Here is a 25,580-nt window from a genome sequence, read left to right as displayed (position 1 = left end):
ATCTAAGCTTAAGCTTATCATTTATCTTAGTGTACGAGTTTGAATGAACTGAGTAGCTGCTAGCAGCAGCTTTCTATGCAACCCCAGTCTCTGCTGTATTTGCAGACTCTTTTACACCTTTACAAGCTGTTATATCTTTTATGCACTTTTAAATTTGCACTTCAATCTAGCAGTTTATTATGAGTGCTTCAAATCATGGTCTTAAATAGCGATAGCGGGTAGTGTACCGTAGCGGTAACAGGTGTAGCGGAAGCAGGAGCAGCAGATGTTACATGAAGGGAAGTGGGAGTAGTGTGTGAACTTTTTGTTTTCAAGCACACCCAATTATTGGTTTTTTTGCCTATTTTAAGCTCTCAACCCTTCTCAAAAAGAGTTTTAAGTATATTTTGGATCCTTTAGCTCGACTTACTAATGTTGTTTAATAAGGGCAATAAATTTTACATTTGTTTTAAACCACTATTAACAGAAAAAATATATTTTTATCACTTTTTCATTGATCATATGTGTGATAGATTAATTAATAGAATAAAATACATTATACACTCCTTCAATCTATTAGGCACATAAAACATACTAATAATCAAGAAATTAAACAAGTTCTATTATTTTCTTTGTTAAAGTAATAAAATCTAATCAATTTAGACTAACAAGTTATATTGTGTAACGAAAACCTAAGCTTTAAAATTATAATATATAAATTTATAAAAATTATCATTTAATAAATAAAGTTCTTACAACCAGAACATGAAATAAATTGGAAAGGAAAGAAGGTTGAAGTTTAATAATATAGAAAAGAACTATCAATTTACTAATATTATCAAAATAATTTTTTTTTTTTTTAACAAAATAGTATTCGTGTCAAATTTTTAATTGATGCATCTCTTGTGAATATTAATAAAAATAAAGAATTTTTCATTATCGCCCTCATTATAATCTTCTCCACCCCACTTTCACATAACTTATTGAGAATGACTTTTGAAAAGGGCAGGGGGATGAAAAATGAAAGAAAAAGTACAATATAAAAAAGCTTTTTTTTTTTTGCTATGACAATTCTATAGCGGTTATCTGAAGGTCGTTGTAGCTGTTTCGTAATGGTAGTGGTCCATGACATCCACTATGGCTATTAATTTTCTGCCCACCAATTTGGTCGTATGTAACAATATCAGGAACCCAAAAAACCATTATGTAGGCATTACATAACAGTCAAAGCTGCTATTTAAAACCATGCTTTAGGTCTTACCCCTTCATGACATCTACTTGCACCTTGGACCACAATTTGAATCAAGCACTTGCTGGGTTTACCCACCAAACCATTGCGTTAATTATCTTGACTGGAACTAGTACCAAATTGTGACCTAAACCGTTTGAATAAATTTAATACCTCTCACACCTAGCACCAACAAGGGCAGGCCTTGTATCAGCAGTAAGGTTGCTCCTTTGTGACCAGTTGGCCATGGGTTCAAGTTCAAGGAAACAACCTCTCTGCATAAAAGTAGGGGTAAGGTTGCATACGCTATGACGACCCTCCCCCTAAACCTTGCAGTGCTGGGAGCCTTGTGGCTGGAGAGGGCCTTCTTTCTTTGCACCTTGCACCTTGCACCAACACATGCCTGCAAAGTTCAAATTGCATCATCAAAGTGCCACATTGCTTTACACATGCATGTGCATGTTGTGTGACATGTGTGCATGTGGAAGCACCATCCTCATGGCATTGCACCCATGTGAGGCCCTCTTTGGTCTAAACACAATGTAGAACTCCCACAATTTCCTTCTTCCCTTCTTTCAAAACCAAGCCAACTTTTATTTTTAAGAACTTTCAGCCCAAGTTTCATTATTTGAAACTAGATCCGAATCCTATTTCCTAGCACTAATTTTATCTTTTTTCAACTTTTCCCTGTAAACCCTGACCCTAGGACAAGTCCTTAAATTCCTCTTGTCCTGCATCATGTTTTGAGTTTGTGCATAGTTACTTGCTGATCAAATTATAGCTGGTAATTTTATTGATAAGCTAATCTACTTATCAATGAAAATCCCTAGGTATCTGTGATAAAAATTGATTTAGTTGTAATTCAAAGGGCTCATTTCAGTATCTAAAGCTTATGCTCCCCTGTAGATACATAACCAAACAGAAGTAATTGCTGATATATGAAGGTCTGGAGTACTGTATATTTATCATCTAAATGCTTGACAAGAATTGTTTGGCAAGGTGTGTTACAGTCAACTTATATGTGGTTTTCCAAAGAAGTTCGCCAAAATATCGTTGTCAGGGCTTTGCATGTTACCTTTTTTGTTTCTTGTTGATTCATTATTATACTTTGCTGCATCACTTAATGAAATGTGGCTCTTTTCACAAGACTTGGTGGTGATAAATCTGTGGTTCTTGAAAACTCATTCTGGAAGGTTGAGCCTCTCAAGCTGTTTCACCAGAGCAATATATAGTGATAATAATGTCTGGAAATTGGTCAGAGCAATTAGATTCTTATAAGATGTTTTGAAAATTTCATGCTTGTGAATTGTGTGATTCCCCTGTGCAGATGTGTATATTCTGCCTGCCTACCTCTTCCGTCATTCCCCTTCATGACCACCCTGGGATGACTGTTCTGAGCAAAGTTCTTTATGGATCCCTGCATGTGAAGGCCTATGATTGGGTTGAGCCCGCCTGTATCCAGCAAAACTGTGGATCAGATCACTCTTTGGGTACAGTTTCAAACTTTGCTTCAAACCTGTCACCATAACGAGATGTAATCTCTGATATATCCTCACAGCCTTTATAATGGTTATTATTCCCCATTGATGTTGTGTTATAGTATTTTAGTTAGGAGGGATGTAAAGATCCAGAACAGCAATTTTGAACCAGACCTCAGATTTTTTCAATAAAGGTGAATTCTCAGAAAAAAGAAGGTAAAATCAAACAATTAGTTGAATATGAGGAAAGAGAGGTATTGAGTACTGCCATATGCTGCTTTAGGACAACAAAACCATTATTAGTTTCAGTGCCTTCCATATTTTATGGATATCTAGCACTGCATTTTGACTAAACTCCTCTTTGGCAGGAAGATTGGCAAAGTTGGTAGTAGATGAAGTTCTAACAGCACCATGTGGTACCTCAGTTTTGTACCCGAAGAGCGGGGGGAATCTGCATTGTTTCACCGCAATTACCCCTTGTGCTGTGCTTGACATTCTTGCTCCTCCTTATCAGGAGTATGCTGGCAGGGGATGTACTTACTACCATGACTATACTTATTCTACTTTCTGTAAGTAACTCCATATATTTATTAGGGAGTGAAGGGGGGTGGGGATGCCTACTTTTTTTGGAAAAAAAAAAAAAATGTGAAGTCCAATAATCCTGGTTTGTTGTTCGTTCAATGTTGTTGCAGCAACTAGAAACGGAACTATCCCGAGTGGTGGAAAAGAAGCAGACTATGCATGGCTTGTCAAGACAAATACTCCAGATGATCTCTGTATGCGCCAGGGAAGATATACTGGTCCAGCTATCCAGGTTTAGCACTCAAAGCTTGCAATGGTGATAGACTTGCTCTTTTTATCTCAATGTATTGAGCCCTGAACTCTGGAGGACAGTTTGTTGTTGGGATTGATTGCGAGAGCCTTGCCCCATTTGAGGACAGGAAGGGCAAGAGCCTTGCCCTATTTGACAACAGGAAGGGTTACTAAAATCATGATGGAATGTGCCTTGCCCCATTCTACATCAGCCAACAAGCCTATATCAATCTCAACTCCACCCGAAGCTGCATCGGGCCTATTTACTCCACCCGAATTCAAACTCTGACCTCCCATATAGAAAAGTTATAAAAGTACAGAAGGAAGCTTCTAGCATCATTGGCATCATAAAAACAATTGCCGATAACATTGAAACTTTTTTGTTGTTTTATGATTTATAACCTTAATTTAACATTGTCTCACAACCAGCATTATCCATCACCGACAAGACTATAGTGACTACACCTTTTGTTTTGGTTTTGGTTTTTTTTATTTTTTATTTTTTTGCGCCTTTTTTTTGGTAAATATGCTTAAACTCAACAACTTATTCCTTTAGATGGAACACAGCCATATGTAGCTTGTATATGATTATTGTTGTGAACTTTATACATAGTCACAAAATTCATAAAGTTTTTAATGCAAAATCTAGGTCTGAAAAATTGAAACTAAAGTGATGAGAGGGATTGACGATGAATTGATCATGCAAGGAAGGGCCTCTTTTGGCATTCATGTTGATATTCACAATTACTATTGAAGTTTGTGAATTGCAGCTGCTGTGATGGTTGACGATTACTATTGCTGTTTTGGTTGCAAAAAGCTACTAGTTGGAGCTTTTGCATTGCTGACCACTAAATTTAGATCGTTACCAAAAAATGAGAAAAAACAAAATATAATTTAAGCATATGCTAACGGCTAAAGATCACTTAATGCTTAAACTATTAATATACTTATCGTAACCTTCAAATTCAAACAACAGAGTCAAACATAAAGTTTAAATTTTTCATTATGAATTTGTGGTTATCTTTGAGCAATGTTTGAGCACGTGGGTTTGAAAATTTGAACGAGAATCACGATAAAGAAATGAGAGGAATCAGTAAAGTTTCATGTAAAGATTGTTTTGGCATTTAGGTTGCCATTATTATAGTTTGTATTTGCAGTTGCTATTGCACTTCAGTGATTACAGTCGCCGTTTTGGTTGGAGGTTGTAGTTGAAAAAGCTGAGCTTTTGCGGCTTTCCCATTGCAGCCATTAGATCATTAACGACTAATTAAAGATTATTAAATGTGTAACTTGATTTAATTTTGAATGCAACTTTGGAGAAAGTTTCAAACCTTCAAACAACTTGGTCGAAAATATACAGAGTTCAAAATTTTCATATGGTTAATCTTTGAGCAAGCTTAGTAAAGAAACTAGAGGGATTAGCAACAAATTGAATTGTGGGTTTATATTAATTAGTTGCAATTTTATATAGAAGACAAAGACAATAACGAATCAAAGGGAATTCCTAACAAATTGATCATATGAGTCGTTCTTTTGATACTGAGTTTAAGATAAACGCTTATCTAGTTGCTAATGTGGTTAGAGATTGTAATTGAAAAAAAATAAAGTTGAAGATTTTGTCATTACAAACACCAAAAGTTATACCATTACCAAATATTAGAAGGATGCACAAATTTGACACTAATTGCCTTCAGGCAAAGTATGTTGACATAGTGGACCCAAATTTGAATATTTAAAATGTTACATATGCAATAAGATGCTATAAAGGATATACATGAGAGTAGCATGTGTTCACAAGTTGAAGACTTTTAAAAAAAAAATCTAGTTCAAGAATTACATGACGTGTGACGACTCCCAAATTACTACCATTTATTTTATTTTTTTTATATTCTTTTTGCGACAACATTTATTACTCTAATATCCATAATGATTTTCACTATAACATTCCGAACCCAAAGTGGTACCGAGGATACCTGTTCATAAATCATACCGTTTATGCAGTGGAAAACATAAAATACTTAAACCTTATTTACAATATTAGAGTTTTAGTATTTTCCAAAAATATACATATACATTCCCCAAAAATCAACAAGAACTCCTAACGACTACTCAATTTACATCTCTCAATGTAACACTTACCCTGCAGCTAAGACAATACTAAAGTCCCCTCTATCTCGGAGCTCGCTCCACACGTCGGTCTAGATTCCTTGAAATGGTTGAATTTCTAGGGTGAGACACTTCTCAGTAAGACGAAATATGTTATTACCAGTGTGTGACAAATAAGTTTACATGAATAATACATTTACTAATCAAGCTGTAACTGAGATAACATTTTAGTGTAAGACATATCATGACTCACACCTATACCACTTGAAATACAAGTGGTTATGAATTTTCTATTTAATCATACTTTTAGCTATAATATGTATAGTTTCTGTAAATCTACATACATATGTAACTGTAAAAATTTCCTTGGATGGATCACTGTATATCATGAATTAACCCCGCAGGATTCGGGTTGTGCGGCTCATGGGCTGGACTTAATTCTGGCTGGCCTATCAGGTTAACTCAAATTGTAAACCTCTGTAGTACAATTGGCCCACTCAACCTGGTCCTAACTGCTAGGGAGCTCTTCATCTCTCCTCGGGGACACAATCAACTGTCATTCCACACTTTATCTGAAATGTGTGGTTGCACTATCTATATTATATTAGCTACGGTACCGTACTTTGTAATTTGTTTTGGTCCATCAAGGATTTGATACTATATAATACTATGTCTGTATATTACTGTTTTACCATGATTCTAAATAACTAAAATAACCATGATTCTGTATAACTGAAATAACCATGATTATGTAAAAGCTTAAATATCATGATTCTATAATATCTATAATACCATGATTCTGTAATATCTGTATTTCATGGTTCTGTAATATCTGAGTAATCATGGTTTTGTAAAAACTACATAATCATGGTTCTGTAAAAACTATATAATCATGGTTCTATATAAAACTATATAATTATGGTTATGTAAAAACTGTATAATCATGGTTTTGTAAAAGCTGTGTAAAATTCTATACTAAACTGATATTTCTCATGCCACATAATTAAATAAAACTCATATACTATAATCTATATTTTTTCGCTGTATAAGAAATATATGTAGAATTTTTCCTAAAATCCAGATTTCTGAATTTTCCTGAAACTACATAATTTCATGCCCATGGTGTCAATACTTCTAAATTATCCCAAAAATCATATTCTAAAAGCACATAACTATATATATATATATATATATTATATTTTATTAGAAAAAATTTCTAAAATAACTAGTATAACATATTTCCCTTACCTGATTACTGAGAGGCTTGCCAAAATTCCTAAATTCACTCCCGTGGCGTTCGAAACTCCAAAACCCTGAAATCACATTTTCTCAAGCTCACACATTCCGTTTCATCAATGAAATTCCGAATAGTTAAGTATTTATTTCCCCTACCTGATTTCTCGAGGGAATGCTCGCAAGGATCCTAACCTAGTGCCTGCGGCACTTGCAAAAAACCCTGTATTCCAAAATTTCTAATTTTATCAGTTCAACCCTAGAATGCATAACAATCGAACATTACTAAGTCCAATTAACTCAAATATCTCATTAAACTTAAAAACATTTCCCTTACCCTAGTTTTGGAGTGGTACCCGGGATCCTCAAAATATAATTTTGTTGCGATCAAATTGACGAGGATCGCTGCTAGGTGTTAGATACGGAGTTTGATCGTCGATGGGGCAAGTTTAGAGTGAGAAAATGAGGAGAGAGAGGGAGAGAGTTTGCAGCTAAGAGAGGAGAGAGAAAGCCTTTGAAATTTTACCAAGAAAATTTAACATATAGCTATATATAGTGTTCTGTCCCTCGCAAAAACCGACAACGGTTTTCTTGGGCTCTCAGAAAACCGTCGATGGTTTGGTCTTTAACCAAACCATTTTAACCATTTACCCTTTTACCCAACTGTGGTAACTACAAAACTGTCGATGGTTTTTTCTGCACCCCCACCAAACCGTCGACGGTTTGGTCCACACCAAACAAAAAATCCCCTTTTTCTTTATTTCCTTATTCTTATTATTTTCCGAGTCACTACATTCTCCTCTCCTTATAAAAATTTCATCCTCAAAATTTGCTATCTATCCTATATAACAATCTTTGAGGAAAAATCACAGCAATTTTATTAATTACCTTCACTTATGGTGAAGGAATACCGTGGTTACATATACAGTTCAGGGAGATTACAACCATTCACATAAAAAGAAAATTCTCCCAAAATCATTTATAACCTAAAACCAAAAACACTATCTATCCTACCCTACACTATACAATTCAAAATACATATATTATCATTTATTCTTACTTTACTAACTCAGCTCTAAGCTCCACTGAACAGATGTGGATATCTCTGGCACATCTATTTCTCTAATTCCCACGAAACCTCCTCAACTGCATGATTGCACCATAATACTTTTATCAATGGAATCCTCTTTGTACGCAGTTCTTGTTCTTTTCGATCAAAAATCTGCACTGACTTTTCTTCATAAGACAAGGCATCACCAAACTCCAGTGCCTCATAACTGATCACGTGGGAGGGATCTGGAACGTATTTCCTCAACATGGATACATGGAATACGTCATGGATCATAGATAGAACCGGTGGTAAGTCTAACTTATAGGCAATCAGACCCACTCTCTCAAGTATCTCGAATGGTCCAATGCACCTAGGGCTTAATTTACCCTTCCTCTTAAATCTCATCACCCCTCTCATCGGTTCAACTTTCAAAAATACATGATATCCTGCACCAAATTCCAACTCTCACTGGCGAGTATCTGCATAACTTTTCTGTTGATTCTGAGCTGCTCTGATTCTGTTTTTGATAAGTCTGACTTTATCATGAGTTTATTGTACCACCTTTGGCCTCAAAATCTATTTTTCCCCAATCTCATCCCAATATAATGGGGATCGGCACCTCCTACCATATAATGCCTCATATGGTGTCATCCTAATGCTAGCCTGGTAGTTGTTATTATAAGCAAACTCAACCAGTGGCATAAACTGTACCCAACTACTCCCAAAGTCTAGCACACAAGCTAGCACCATATCCTCCAATGTCTGTAACGTCCTCTCCGTCTGACCATCTGTCTGAGGATGAAATGTTGTGTTGAACGTCAACTGAGAACCCATGACCTTTTGCAAACTCTTCCAAAACTACGATGTGAATCGTGGGTCTCTATCCAATATAATGGACACTGACACACCATGCAGTCTAACTATCTCCTGTATGTACAACTCTGTCAGTCTGCTCAAGGAGCAGTTAACTCTGATGGGAAGGAAGTGGGCAGTCTTCGTTAATCGGTCCATGACCACTTAGATGGCATCCTGTCCATACAATGCTGGCGGTAACCTTTTAACAAATCCATAAAAATAAGTTCCTACTTCCACTCAGGAATGTGGAGTGGCTGCAATTGTCCCGCTGGTCTCTATTGCTTAGCCTTTACCTGCTAGCACGTCAAACACTACTCTACATACTCAGCTATCTTTTTCTTCATATTGCTCCACCAAAAGGACTCCCGAAGATCTCTGTACATTTTAATGCTTCTAGGGTGCACTGTATAAAGCGATTGGTGCACTTCTTCCAAAATGGTCTTCTAATTTCGGTATCATCGAGTACACACAATCTACTATGAAATCTCAGAACTCCATCATCTAAAATATTAAAATCAACCCCCTATCCACTCTGTACTTTATCTGTAACGACTCGAACCCTTAAACCTAGGTCTGGTGCGTTATACCTAATAATATCCTGATAAATCATAATCTATAACATAAGTCCATACATACGCAGTGGAAAACATAAACATAATCTCCGTAAACATGGTTCTACAATACCAACATTCCATAATACCAGAGTTTGCTATATCCTAACTAGAAATTCATAAAATTTATCCATCACCTGCATTTCCATAAATACATACATCTCCAGAACATTTCAGTATTTTCACAAACATTCATCCCTCAACATCCTTATAACATAACGACATAAAACATAAACATATGCATCCAAAAAAATATGCTCAACATATAGCCTTTCTTTTATAGTCCTAAAAAATGCTAAAATACCCTCAAGCTCCTAAGCCCGATCTCGAGGATTTCTTAAAAAAGAAACATTCATATTTGGGTGAGACACATCTCAGTAAGGGAAGAAGTATACATATTAAAACAATGTGTGGCTAAACATAAGGTATATAGATATCATTTTAATACATTTGCAAATCATTACATAACTCTGAAATCATTTTCTGAACCTACCTGTCATATGTAAAAGTTTAACCCACGAGACTACCCAAGGATAAGGGTGGTTACCCGCCCATACAAGTAGCACCCCTCTGCTATGATACTTAAGCAACCCTGAGGTTACAACTAAAGCATATCAGGGCACTCACCTTACTCAGTAAGCCCTCAAATGTTAACTTGATCTCGTACTCACACATTCAACAATAATTTACCAGCAAAGGCTCTAAGGATAGGAAAATCTACCCACCCATACAAATGGGTTCCCTCTGCCTTAGTACGTTATGCAGCTACTGCCACATCTGAAGCTACTAGTGCACTCGCCTTTCTCAACAAGCCCTCAAGAAAAGAGTTTGCCTCGCCCAATCGTAACATGTTCTACATACATAGATACTTCTAATATCATAATACTTTATTCCTTTCTGCCATTATTCATTCATACACATCTGTTCATGTTCATAGCTTAACATTGCATTGCATTTCACTTTAAGTGACTCTTTCCCATTTGTATCGTTCACGTTTCACATTTCATTTCATTGCATTGTCATTCCATTGTCATTTCATTGCATAATGTTTTCATTTCATTCCTTCGTATTACAGCTGGTCTTTAGCCATCATTTGTTAGTCCACATAGAAATGCGCTAGAATCTGCTAACATGGTTGTCTTTCAGTTGTCTTACATTTACATGGTTGCATTTAACATACACAAGCAACATAGTCCATGTCATATTTTATTGATAATACTTTACTTTCTTAGCCAACATCTCATACATTTAACATATATTTGCACAAAATCTCATGCCACACAATTTAACAGTAAGTTCATACATATTCCTGTAAAATAGGCCAACCCACATTTTAACATTTATATGCTGAAAATTTATTTCATTTCTTACATTAGTTCCTCAGAAAATTCCTTCTCACTTTCATTCGTTTACTTTCACATATATATAGCTATATAAGCATTTCTAAGCTCAAAAAACATGGTGTTACATGGTTGGCATTTTAAATTTACAAAAAAACATGTGTACATAAATAACACATAATCCATTTTATTTCATAAAAGCCTGATTTAATATATATATTTCCCCCTTACCTAACTTCAAACTATGCCTGTAAGATCCCCGAACTGATACCCACAGCGTTCACTTAGACCCTGAATCCAAAAATCCTATTTAATTAAATAAATTCCAATTAAGTCAAATCTTAAGAAAAAAACCTATTTACTACTTCCTAGGCTCCAAATGACATTATTCCTTAAAAAAAACCCAAAATAACTTACTTACCCTGATTTTGGGATGTTTCTCAAACCCCTCAATCCAACGATAAGATCCTACAACCTTATAGAGAACGATCCTACGAACCTTGTGGTGGTTTCGGATCGTCAAATCGGGTCAAAACCAGCACGAAATCTTAGAGAGAAGGTGGGAAAACCATTTTAGAGAGAGAAGGGGGAGAGAGAATTCTCGAGTTTACACTGAAAAATGAAGAACTCTTTATTTATAGGTAGGGCTTCATCGACGAGACACGTGGATTCGTCGATGAGGCGCTATAAAGACTTCGTCGACAAGAAGATACCTTCGTCGACGAAATTCAGAATTCCAAAATATACTCTCTCGGGATTCCTTTGTCGACGAGAAACTGAGTTCGTCGATGATCTCTAGAAGGACACTCGTTGATGAAGACAGGACATTCGTCGACGAGGCCTGCTTTTCTTTTAAAAACCCCTTCCTTTTTCCCTTATTATTCATTGATCCATTTCATTCATTATATTTCCTAATTATTAAATTTTAGGGTCATTACACTATCTCTGATCTTTACTAATTCTGCGACGTGCATCTGAGCAACCTTAATTTTCTCCAATAAAGTCGGCTAAAGTACCAGACTAGCAATAAATGTCTGGTGATCCCCCTCTACCAGCTCCACCCTAAACCTTTCCAAATCCATTCTGATCTGATGTTGCATCACCACTACTGACATTGAGGCACTCCCTAATTTCCGACTCAAGGCATCAGCTACCACATTTGCTTTCCCTAGGTGGTAACTGATGATACAGTTGTAATCTTTAATTAACTCCAGTCATCTCCTCTACCTCATATTCAACCCTTTCTGTGTGAAGAAATATTTCAAACTTTTATGATCTGTAAAGATCTCACATTTCCCACCATACAAATAATACCTCCAGATCTATAAGGCGTACACCACTGCAGTCAACTCTAAATCATGCGTCGGGTAGTTCTTTTCATATTCCTTGAGTTGCCAGGAAGCATATACGATAACCTTCCCTTGCTGCATCAAAACACACCCGAGTCCCTTTTGGGACGCGTCACTGTATATCACAAATCCACCATCTTTTGATGGGATAGGCAAAATCGGTGCAATGACGAGTCACTGCTTCAATTCCTAGAAGCTCTGTTCACAATTGTTGGTCCATTTGAACTTCACATCTTTCCTCGTGAGCCATGTCAAAGGACCTAAAAACCTGGAAAAACCCTTCACAAATCGTCTGTAGTATTTTTTTCAGACCTAAGAAACTTCTAATCTCTTGAACATTCCTCGGTCTCGCCCAATTTATTACCGCTTCTATCTTGCTTGGATCTATCGAAATACTATCCCCGAAGATCACATGTCCAAGGAAGATAACCTCCTCACATTTCTTGAACTTAGCGTACAACTTCTTTTCTCTCAACACCTGCAGCACCATCCTTAGATGATCTTCATGCTCCTCAAAACTCTTTAAGTAGACTGGAATATCATTAATGAAAACAACAACAAACTAGTCCAAATACTGGTGGAATACCTTCTTCATTAGGTCCATAAACATTGTCGGTGCGTTGGTCAATTCGAAGGGAATAACCATAAACTCATAGTGGCCATACCTAGTTCAGAAGGCTTTCTTCGAAACATCTTCTACTTTAATTTTTACCTGATGGTATTCTAATCGAAGATTAATCTTAGAGGAGACCCGGATTCCCTGGAGCTGATAGAATAAGTCATCAATACGGGGAAGAGGATGCTTATTCTTAACTGTCACTTTATTTATCTCTTTATAATCGATGCACATCCTCATCATCCCATCCTTCTTCTTTACAAATAAAACTGGCACTCCCCAAAGCGATACACTAGGCCTAATAAACCCTTTGTCTAATAATTCCTGCAACTGGTCTTTCAATTCTTTCAATTCAGTTGGAGCCATTCTGTAAGGTGTTTTAGAAATCGATGCTGTTCTTGGAAGTAAATTTATAGCAAACTCAATTTCACGATCCAATGATAAACCAGGTTAACTCCTCTAGAAAAACATTTGAAAATTCTCTGACTATTGGAATATCAGCAAGTTTCAATTCTCCCTCTAGCATTTCCTTTATACAAGCTATGTACCCCTAGCAACCGTCTCGGAATAGTCTCCTCGCTTGTATGGCTGACACTAACAGTGGTGACGAACGCACGCGCGACCCCACAAAACTGAACTCTTACTTTCCAGGAGGCCTAAATATCAACTTTTTTCTGATGACAATCAATATTGGCATAATTTTCTTATAGTAACTAGGAAAAAAATTATTATTAATCAATTAATTATTATTAAATTAATTAATTAAATAAAAAAATAAAAGGAATAGTATGAAAGAAAAAAAAACTAATCGGAATAAAGATATATATATATATATATTGGCAAAAACTTCTTCAGGAAGTTATTGCATCCAATTTCAAATTGGATATAGAGCCTGCACCTCACATCTCTCTCTCTGCTTCTCTATCCACGTTCTCTCTCTCTCTCTCTCTCTCTCTCTCTCTCTCTCTCTCTCTCTCTCTCTCTCTCTCTCTCTCTCTCTCTCTCTCCTCATTTTTTCGATAAATATTTGGTCGATCAAAAAACGGAAAATACCGTTGGGTTCCATTCTCCGCCACCAACATTCCTACCGGAGTGAATTTTTGTAGGAGCATTGTAGGCACCACTCTTGGTGTAAGGTAAACCCACACTCTCTACTCAATTTCTCTCAAATCTTCAGCCTAATTAACGATCTGAAACCACCATGTGGTTCTAGGAGAGTTTCTCTACAAGTCTAACAAACCAGATTTTTGAATTGGACTTTCCAAGCACCAATCCAAGGCTAGGGTAAGATTTAGGGAATTAAGAAAATTGGTTATTTTTGGTAGTTTAATTATTTATTTGGAGTTTACAAGCCTGATAAATGTTAAAAAAAGTATTTATTTGAGGTTGATTTTATTAAATTAGGATTTACTGAATTAGGGTTCGGGTGAGCGCCATGGGTATAATTTCGGGATCCCTGCAGGCGCAGTTTTTGGAAACCAAGTAAGGGGAATAGATTAAGCCAATAATTTTGTGAATTTACCAGTTAAAATGGAAAAATAATATGTGTAAGTATATGTTTATTATGCAAATTTTAGAAAAGCCAACCGTTTGAACTATGATTTTGAGCTTAGGGTTGTGTTATTAGTTATTATTTGCGAAAATGGAATGATGAAAGTAATGGATTTTCTGGATAATTGTAGAGATAATTAAATGTGTATTTTCAGTAATGTGAATGATGAATGTGGGTTGGCGTATTTTTAGTAAATGTATAAATATGTGTATTATTCTAAATCGTCTGGCATGAGTAAAAAGAATATATTGCGATAAATTATGATATATATATATATATATATATATTTATGAGATGTTGGAAATACTTAAATGCGTTGAGAATATTTATTGTGTGTGATTGTTAAATTAGAGTTGAATGTGAATGTTAAATTGCAAGTTATGATTTGAGAACTACGATGGATTGTGGTTTCATGTTATGCACAGTATTGTTGCGAGTGAATTCTGAAGAGCTAGTGTACACGTCTCGTGGAGAGTGTGGAGATGGGATAGTTGATTGTGCTGTGTAGGGTAGAGTTACACCTGGAGTTCGTACCTGTGTGGGAAAGCCAATTTGACTTACAAACTAAAGAGGTTGTTTTTTTAATTTAACTCTGGTGGGCCGACCAGGGTTAAGTCCAGCCTTCGGGCCGCACAACCTGTCATGGGGGAAAACATGACAGTGTGTTATCCATCTGGTAGTGAGTTCTAAATGCATAATTGTTAATTTAACCAGTGAATAAAATGAGAACAAAATATATGAATGTAGACTGGAATACAGAGAAAGTGATATGTGAATGTGAAATGTGAAAGTGAGATTTATGTGATGTGAAATACTGAGAAGTGTGAAAATTGAGAACTTGGAAAGATGAATAATACAGAGATAACAAACTCAGAGTAAAGTAATAAATGTATCATATATTTTAGTATTATATGTATTTGGGCGAGTGCCCTAATTAATATCAGATGTAGCCATATTGGGCTACATAACGTATTAAGGCAAAGGGAAGCTACTTGTATGGGTGGGTAATCTTCCTTATTCTCGAGAATTTCTGCCTGTAAACATTTTTGTGAATGTGTGTGAATACAAGATAAACTATCCACCTAAGGGCTTACTGAGTAAGGTAAGTGCCCTGATATGCTTCAGTTGTAGCCATAGGTTGCATAAGGTATCAGAGCAGAGGGGTGCTACTTGTATAGGCGGGTAATCACCTCAATCATTGGGAACTCTCATTAGTAAAATATGCTACATGTGTGTGAGTAGGGATAGAGAATGATTTCATAATTATGGATTAATTTGTAAATGATGATTATATTCTGTACACTTAACCTCATGATGGCCACACACTGGTATTAATCTATTCTGTCTTGGTGAGATGTGTCTCGCCCGATATGAATTTCATTTTTTTCAGGACTTCCGTGTGATCAAGCTTACAAGCTCGGGGTCGAGTTTGTTGGCATAGTATTTCGTGAGAGGGTACAAATTTTGGTTGTATTTTTGGTTATTTTTTCAGTTTTTTGAGATGAACATATATGGATACTGGATGTTGGGAAATTTCTGGGATGTTTATATAGTACTCTGGTATAACGCCCCGAACCCTTAAACCCGGTCTGGCGCGTTATTCAACCATCCATATATGTACATGTTCATAACTTTAGCATTTCATTTTATGTAACCTTTCACATTTTACATCATTTACATTTCACATTTCATATCCATTTCATTCACATTTCCATTTCATTTCATTTTCATTTCATACATTCGTACTACAGCTCCTTTTGGCTGTACTCAGTTAGTCCACATAGATATGCACTAAATCTGCTAACACAGCTCCTTTTAACTGCCATCAATTAGTCTATAGCTCCTTTTAGCTGTCATTGTATGCATGGTTGCATTATCAAATACAAGCAACATAATCCTTTAACATTTCATTATCAATGCATTTCTTACATAGCCTGCATCTCATACATATAACATATGTTTACACTGCATTATTATCCACTCATGTCACACAATTTTGTAGTAAAATTCATACATTGCCTGTAAAATAAGCCAACAAACATTTAACGTTTATGTACTAAAAATATACCTTCATTTCTTACATAATTACCCTGAAAATATTTTCCACTTTCATCAGTTCATTTTCTCATATACATAGCTAAATAAGCAGCCCTAAGTTTAGAAAACATAATTTACATGGTTGGCATTTTATACCTACATGTAAACATATATATATATATATATATATATATATATATAACATAGTCCATTTTCATTTAATTCATGAAAACCTAATTTAATATTTAAATTTCCCTTTACCTAAATCCTTGAACTACAACATTTAGTATCCTAAACTGATGCCTATGATGCTCACCCGGACCCTAGTTCAAAAACCCTAGTTTAATTAAATAAACCCCAAATAAACTACTATTTATGAATTTTCTCAACTTATAGACCTTAAATAAACTTTTAAAAACCCAAAACTGAAAATCCTAACCCTTACCTCAACTTAGGACGTTCCCCAAAAGCCCAGTTTAGAAAACCGATTCGCTAGATGTGTAGAGAATCTTCCCTAGAACACCGTAGCGATCTCATATCGTCGATTCGGGCTTAATCTGGGCCGAAAAGCTAGAAAGAAGGCAGATGAACCATCTAGAGAGAGAAAGCCAAAGGAAAAATTGATTTCCTTCACAAGAAAGAAACCTTAGATCTTTATATACCTGGTGTTGCCACGTGGACTCGTCGACGAGAAGACATAACTCGTAGATGAACCATTGAAGGGTCTTCGTCGACGAGAGAATGTGTTCGTCGACGAAACTTAAAACCTGAAATTCTCTCTCTCAGTTGATCCTCGTCGATGAACATGCATACTCGGTGACGAGGCTCGGAAGATCTCTTGTCAACGAGAAAATCCCGCTCGTCGATGAGATAAAATTTATTTTCCCCTTTCTTCTATTTCTCTTTTTCCTTTTATTATCTTTCTTATTATTTTAAATAGTTAAAATTCTCTAGGTCGTTACATCTGATATATTATTAAGGATGTTTATTTATTTTTTCCGCTGTGTGATTAAGGTTACGGTATCAAACACGGGTGATTGGATCACATCACACCCTGGGCCCCACTTGGCGGTTTGGGGCATGACAAAGTGGTATCAGAGCTTTAGGTTGTTAGGTTCTATAGACTCTAGGATGGATTAATACCATAGTATAAGATCGAGTTAGGATGAGGATAGGAATGGGTAGATTAAGATACTGTTAGGAATTCTGAGTGATTAAGATACTGTTAGGAATTTAAGTTGTTTTTCATGGCTTGGAAGCAAAAATCCCTTGACGGACTTCTATGATTTTCTAATTCAATCGCGAGTTTCTAACAACCACAGTAAATCCATCGACGGTGATGTTTCTGAGCACTAACTCCAATTTTCGACGTTTATTGATTTTTCAGTTTAATATTTGTATCCTAATTGGTGCGGACATTGCCCATGGCACAAGAGTAGGTAATAAATTTATATTATGAGATAAGCAAAAATTATTTTTGGTTTTAGCTTAATGTAGTTATTTGTAGTTATAAAGTATATTGGAAAATCTATTATGGGGTGGTTCGTTAATAATAGAATCAAAATAAAATTATCGGTTCACAAATTTCAAGGACAAAATTCTTTTAAGGAGAGGAGAATGTAGTAACTAGGAAAAAAATTATTATTAATCAATTAATTAATTAAAAATTATTAAATTAATTAATTAATGAAACAAATAAAAGGAATAATATGAAAGAAAAAAATCAAATTGGAATAAAGGTATATATATATATATATATATATATATACACATACATATATTGGCAAAAGCTTCTTCAGGAAGCTGCTGCATCCAATTTCAAATTGGATACAAAGCCTGCACCTCACATCTCTCTCTCTGCTTCTCTCTTCATGTTCTCTCTCTCTCTCTCTCTCTCTCTCTCTCTCTCTCTCTCTCTCTCTCTCTCTCTTAATTTTTTAGGCAAATATTTGGCCGATCAAGAAATGAAAAATACCGCTAGGTTCCATTCTCCACCACTAACATTCCTATCGGAGTGGATTTTTCGTAGGAGCGTTGTAGGCACCACTCCTGGGGTAAAGTAAATCCACTCTCTCTCTCCTCAATTTCTCTCAAATCTTTGGCCTAACTAAAGATTTGAAACTACCACGTGGTTCTAGGAGCGTTTCTCTACAAGTTTAGCGGAACGAATTTTTAAATTGGATTTTCTAGGCACCAATCCAAGGTTAGGGTAAGATTTATGGAATTAAACAAATTGGTTATTTTTGATAGTTTAATTATTTATTTGGAGTTTACGGGCCTAGTAAATGTTAAAATAGTATTTATTTGGGGTTAATTTGATTAAATTAGGATTTATTGAATTAGGGTTCGAGTGAGCACCGCGGGTATAATTTTGGGATCCCTACAGGTACAGTTTCTGGAAACCAGGTAAGGGGAATAAATTAAGCTAGTAATTTTGTGAATTTACCAGTTAAAATGGAAAAATAATATATGTAAGTATATGTTTATTATGAAAATTTCAAAAAAGTCAATCGTTTGAACTGTGATTTTGTGCTTACAACTGTGTATTAGTTATTATTTATGAAAATGGAATAATGAAAGTAACGGATTTTTTGGATAATTGTAGAGATAATTAAATTTGTATTTTCAGTAATATGAATGATGAATGTGGGTTGGTATATTTTTAGTAAATGTATAAATATGTGTATTATTCTAAATCGTGTGGCATGAGTACAAAGAATATATTGCGATAAATTATGATATATATATATATATATATATATGTATATATATTTATTTATGAGATGTTGGAAATACTGAAATGCATTGAGAATATTTATTGTGTGTGATTGTTAAATCAGAGTTGAATGTGAATGTTAAATTGTAAGTTATGATTTGAGAACTCCAGTGGAGTGTGGTTTCGTGTTATACACAGTACTGTTGCACGTGATTTCTGAAGAGCTAGTGCACCCACACGTCTCATGGAGAGTGTGGAGACGGGATGGTCGATTGTGCTGTGTAGAGTAGAGTTTCCCCTGGAGTTGAAACTAGTATGGGAAAGCCAATTTGACTTACAGACTAAAGAGGTTTTTTTTTATTTAACTCAAGTGGGCCGACCAGGGTTAAGTCCAGCTTTCGGGCCACACAACCTGTCATGGAGGGAAGCATGACAGTGTGTTATCCATCTGGTAGTGAGTTCTAAATGCATAATTGTTAATTTAAATGTGAATATGAAATGTGGAAGTGAGATTTATGTGATGTGAAATACTGAGAAGTGTGAAAATTGAGAACTTGGAAAGATGAATAATACAAAGATAACAAACTCAGAGTAAATTAATAAATGTATTATATATTGTAGTATTATATGTATTTGGGGCGAAGTACACTCTCCGCCCGAGGGCTTGGTGAGAAAGGTGAGTGCCCTGATTAATATCAGATGTAGCCATACTGGGCTGCATAACGTATTAGGGTAGATGGAAGTTACTTGTATGGTCGCGTAATCTTCCCTATTCTTGGGAACTTTTTCCTGTAAACATTTGTGTGAATGTGTGTGAATACGAGATAAACTATCCACCTAAGGGCTTACTGAGTAAGGTAAGTGCCCCGATATGCTTCAGTTGTAGCCATAGGTTGCATAAGGTATTAGAGCAGAGGGGTGCTACTTGTATGGGCGGGTAATCACCCCAATCCTTAGGAACTCTCATTAGTAAAATATGTTGCATATGTGTGAGTAGGAATAGAGAATGATTTCGTAATTGTGGATTAATTTGTAAATGATGATTATATTTTGTACACTTAACCTCATGATGGCCACACACTGGTATTAATCTATTCTGTCTTACTGATATGTGTCTCACCCAATATGAATTTAATTTTTTTTTCAGGACCTCCGTGTGATCGAGCTTAGCGAGCTCGGGGTCAAGTTTGTTGGCATAGTATTTTGTGAGAGGGTATAACTTTTTGTTGTATTTTTGGTTTATGTTTTTAGTTTTCTAAGATGAATATATATGGATACTGGATGTTGGAAAATTTTTGGGATGTTTATATAGTACTCTGGTATATTATTAAGGATGTTTATTTATTTTTCTATTATGTGATTAAGGTTATGGTATCAGACACGGGTAATTGGATCACATCACACCCTAGGCCCTACTTGGCGGGTTTAGGGCGTGACATTGATGTTAGCCAGTCTATACCCAAAATCATATCAAACCCCTGCATATCTAATACTACGAGATCAAGTGGTAACACTCTTCCCTGAATTTCTACTAGAAAACTTTTAAGCACCATTTCACACCTCACTACAGATCCCGTCGGTGTGGCTACTAATAGTTCAGTATCTAGCAACTGCATTTCTACCCCAAATAACTTGATATGAACCCCATGACACAAAAGAGAGTGTGGCCCCTGAGTCAAATAAAACAACAACTTTATATGATAAAACAATAAAAGTATCTATCACGATGTCGCCCGAAGCCTCAGGATCTCCCGGCGTCAACGCATAGACCCACGTCAGGGCTATATTCCTCTATCAGACACCTCGGGATGCCTGGTTATTCCCTCGGAATGGTCTAGGAGCTAGTGCATTGATCAACGGCCCATGACATACCTGCACAACGTGTCCAGGTCTCCCACACTGATAGCAAACATTCTCTTCCACATGACATTCTCCCACGTGTCTCTTACCACATCTAGGGCAGATGAGAAAAGTCTGCTTGCCCTGATACCCACGGTTTCCTATCACTTTCCTTTGACCTCCGCCCTAATGGTCTCCCCTCCATGGGCCCCAGCTGGTACCTACCTAAAATCCAGGAGGCATGGGCCTCTTTCTCTTGCTATGCATCCCAACACCCCCTCTACCTGCTTGCCTCTGCTATAGTGGCCCTATCCACCAATTTTGAGAAGTCCTACTCCTTCATAACTACCACTTGTTCATAGATTTCTTTCCTCAAACCTCTCTCAAACTTCCTTGCCTTCTTAGCCTTATCTGGTACAATGTATAGGGCAAAGAGTGACAACTCAATAAATTTTGCAATGTACTACTGGACCGTCAGATGCCCCTACGTCAAATTCAAGAATTCCTCTACCTTAGCTTCTCTAATAGTGGTAGGGAAATATCGGTGGAAGAACACCTCCTTGAACCAATTCCAGGTCATGGCTACTGGCGTTGTCTTCTGCTCCTCCAATAATTTCACAATTGTCTACCACCTCTTAGCCTCTCCTGTCAATCTGTAGTTAGCATAAAGGACCCTCTGTTCATCTATGCAATGTAGTACTATTAGTATTTTTTCGATTTCCTGCATCCAGTTTTCAGCAAGTGTGAGGTCGGCTCCCTCTGAGAATGTCAGAGAACGCATGCCTGTGAACTGCTGGATCGTGCAACCCTGATTAGCTGGTGGGCAGCCCTATTCTGTACTGTTCCGTGCGATTTCTACCATCACCTGTTCTGCTACACTGTGCAGCACTTGGTCAGAATCACCGCCACCCATACTGGAAGACCCTACATCACTACCATCACCGATGTGTGCTTTGCTATTTCCAGGGTCCATCCTGCAATTAAGAAAAGAATAATCTAAGAATCCAAACTTCATAATATAGTTATTGCCTTAATCTACTAAGAATCACAACATATCTTCATACCACCAATTCGCTAATTTAAGGCTCAATCTTACAATTCGAAAAAAAAAAAAAATTGACGATAGCGTACCATGACTTTCCTGAAATTGTCACCCCAAGAAAATCACAAAAATCACCCTAAAGTTCCTACCTCCAAACTGCGAGACAAAACCCAAAATTCTCATCCTAATCTCCCACATTGACTTACCAATATCTCAATCTACCCATTTTTACCCTCCTCAAAATTCATTCCTATACTCCGGTATTATTTTCCTTTGTACACTAAAATCTACAGAACTTAGCAACCTAGGCTCTAAAACAAAACTTGCGATGACCCCAAAATTACTACCATTTTCTACAGAACTTAGCAACCTAGGCTCTAAAACAAAACTTGCGATGACCCCAAAATTACTACCATTTATTTTTTTTATATTCTTTTTGCAACAACATTTATTACTCTGATACCCATAATGATTTTCACTATAACATCCCGAACCCAAAGTGGTACCGAGGATACCTGTTCATAAATCATACCATCTATGCAGCGGAAAACATAAAATACTTAAACATTATATACAATACCAGAGTTTTAGTATTTCCCAAAAATATACATATATATCTCCAAAAAATCCACAAGAACTCCTGGGGTATAACACTTACCCTGCAGCTAGGGCAGTACTAAAGTCCCCTCTATCTCGGAGTTCGCTCCGCACGTCGACATGGATTTCCTGAAATGGTTGAATTTCTGATGTGAGACACTTCTCAGTAGGATGAAATATGTTATTACCAGTGTGTGGCAAATAAGTTTACATGAATAATACATTTACTAATCAAGCTGCAATTGAGATGAAATTTTAGTGAAAGACATATCACACCTATGTCACTTAAAATACAAGTGTTCCTGAATTTTCTATTTAATCATACTTTTAGCTATAATATTTATAGTTTCTGTTTTCTTTAAATCTATATACATATGTAATTGCAAAAATTTCCCTAGATGGATAATTGTATATCATGAATTAACCCCACATGATTGGGGTTGCAGCCCATGGGCTGGACTTAACTCTGGCTAGCCTACCAGGCTAAGTCAAACTGTAAACCTCTGTAGTACGATTGGCCCGCTCAACCTAGTCCTGACTTCCAGGGAGCTCTTTGTCTCTCCTCTGGGGCACAATTGACTGTCATTCCACACTTTATCTTAAATGTGTGGTTGTACTGTCTATACTGTATTAGCTTAGGTATCATGCTCTATAATTTGTTCTTGTCCATCAGGGATCTAATACTATATAATATTATGTTTGTCTATTACTGTTTTACCATGATTCTGTATAACTGAAATAACCATGATTCGGTATAACTGAAATAACCATGATTTTGTATAAGCTAAAATATCATGATCCTACCATGATTCTATATAAGCTGAAATATCATGATTCTATAATATCTATAATACCATGATTCTGTAATATCTGTATTTCATGGTTCTGGAATATTTGAGTAATCATGGTTTTGTAAAAACTGTATAATCATGGTTCTATAAAAGTTATGTAAAACTCTATACTAAACTGATATTTCTCATGCCACACAATTGAATAATGCTCATATACTATAATCTGTATTTTTTCATTGTATAAAAAATAAATAAATAAATAAATATATATATATATATATATATATATATATATAATCCTATAGAATTTTTCCTGAAATCCAGATTTTTGAATTTTCCTGAAAATACATAATTTCATATAAACAATGTCATACTTCTAAATTTTATATATATAGTTATGTGCTTTCAGAATATGATTTTTGGGATAATTTACTAGCAAAAATTTCTAAAATAACTAGCATAACATATTTCCCTTATCTGATTACTAAGAGGCTTATCAAACTTCCTAAATTCACGCTCGCGGCGTTAAAAACTCCAAAACCTTGAAGTCACATTTTCTCAGGCTCACACATTCTATTTCATCAATGAAATTCCAAATAGTTAAGTATTTATCACCCCTACCTGATTTCCCGAGGGAACACTCACAGGAATCCTAACCCAGTGCCTGTGGCACTCACACAAAACCATGTATTCCAAAATTTCTAATTTTATCAGTTCAAACCCAGAATACATGACAACCGAACATTACTAAGTCCTCTTAACTCAAATAACTCATTAAACTTAAAAACATCTCCCTTGCCCTAGTTTTGGAGTAGTGTCTGGGATTCTCAAAACATAATTTTACTCTAGTCAAATTGACAAGGATCGCCGCTAGGTATTAGATACAGAGTTTGATTATTGATGGGGCGAGTTTAGAGTGAGAAAATGAGGAGAGAGAGGGGGAAAGTTCGCAACTGAGAGAGGAGAGAGAGAGCCTTTGAAATTTTACCAAGAAAATTTAACATGCAGCTATATATAGTGTTATGTCCTTGGCAAAAATTGTCACGGTTTTCTTGGCCTCTTATAAAACCATCGATGGTTTGGTCTTTAACCAAACCATTTTAATCGTTTATCCTTTTACCTGACTGCGGTAACTACAAAAACAGTCGACAGTTTTTCTACACCCCCACCAAACCGTCGACGGTTTGGTCTACACCAAACCAAAATCCCCTTTTTCTTTATTTCCTTATTCTTATTATTTTCTGGGTCATAACATTCTCCCCTCCTTATAAAAATTTCGTCCTCAAAATTTGCTATCTATCCTATATAACAATCTTTGAGGAAAATCTCCCAAAGGCCATCCATATACTAAAACCGTAACCAACTAATGAAATCATACAACCCTACCTTACCTAACTTGGATACAAAACCAGACACCTACCTATCTAGTGTTGAACCTCTCTGAAAATTTGTGGGTACTTATGATGTATTTCCGTTTCTAATTCCCAAGAAGCCTCCTCTATTGCATGATTACGCCACAGCACCTTCACTAACGGTATTTCCTTAGTACGCTGCTCTTGTATTTTTCGATCTAAAATCTGAATTGGTACCTCCTCGTATGCTAAAGCATCCTCGATCTCCAAAAGCTCATAACTTATCAAGTGCGAAATATTTGGCACATATTTCCTCAACACCGACATGTGGAAAACATCATGAACCCTAGACAAAGCTGGGGGTAACACTACTCGATAGGAAACTAGACCAATCCTTTCTAGGATCTCAAATGACCCAATGTACCCAAGACTCAACTTGCCTTTCTTCCCAAACCTCATCACTCCTTTTATCGGAGCAATCCTCAAAAATATCATCTCACCTACCTCAAACTTTAGCTCTTGTCGGCGAGAATCCGCATAGCTCTTCTTCCGACTCTGTGTTGTTTTAATCCTTTCCTTGATGAGCTCAACCTTTGCAGAGGTCTCCTGAACAAGTTCTAGCCTCAAAATCTACCGCTCACCTACCTCATCCCTGTACAATGGAGATTGGCACCAGTGACCATACAAAGCCTCATATGGTGCCATCTCGATACTGACCTGATAACTGTTATTATACACAAACTTAATAAGTGGCAAATACCGAATCCAACTATCCCTAAAATCCAACACACACGCCCGCAGCATATCCTCTAGAATCTAAATGGTCCTTTCGGACTGTCCATTCATCTACGGGTGAAATGCAGTACTGAAAATGAGTTGAGATCCCAAGGCGTCCTGCAAACTCTTCCAGAACTGAGAGGTGAACCGTGGATCTCGATTTGAAACAATGGAAACCAGAACGCCATGAAGTCATACAATCTCCTGCACATAAAGCT

At 36.2% G+C, this 25,580-nt stretch overlaps 1 protein-coding gene across 4 annotated transcripts in view; it reads left to right on the top strand.

The window, feature by feature from the left end:
- Nucleotides 1-3,960, top strand: part of LOC131146113 (plant cysteine oxidase 3) — a 34,831-nt gene extending 30,871 nt beyond the window's left edge. For all 4 annotated transcript variants that reach the window (XM_058095465.1, XM_058095464.1, XM_058095466.1 and 1 more), the window contains 3 exons: nt 2,535-2,697; nt 3,054-3,254; nt 3,378-3,960. In XM_058095465.1, coding sequence (XP_057951448.1) covers nt 2,535-2,697; nt 3,054-3,254; nt 3,378-3,505 — 492 coding nt within the window. In that variant the 3' untranslated portion in view covers nt 3,506-3,960. The remainder of the gene's footprint in view (nt 1-2,534; nt 2,698-3,053; nt 3,255-3,377) is intronic.
- Nucleotides 3,961-25,580: the final 21,620 nt, after the last annotated feature.

Source organism: Malania oleifera, chromosome 13, assembly GCF_029873635.1.
Source record: "Malania oleifera isolate guangnan ecotype guangnan chromosome 13, ASM2987363v1, whole genome shotgun sequence".
NCBI lineage: Eukaryota > Viridiplantae > Streptophyta > Magnoliopsida > Santalales > Ximeniaceae > Malania > Malania oleifera.
Note: the sequence above shows the minus strand (reverse complement) of the source record. Positions and strands in the feature narration are given on the sequence as shown.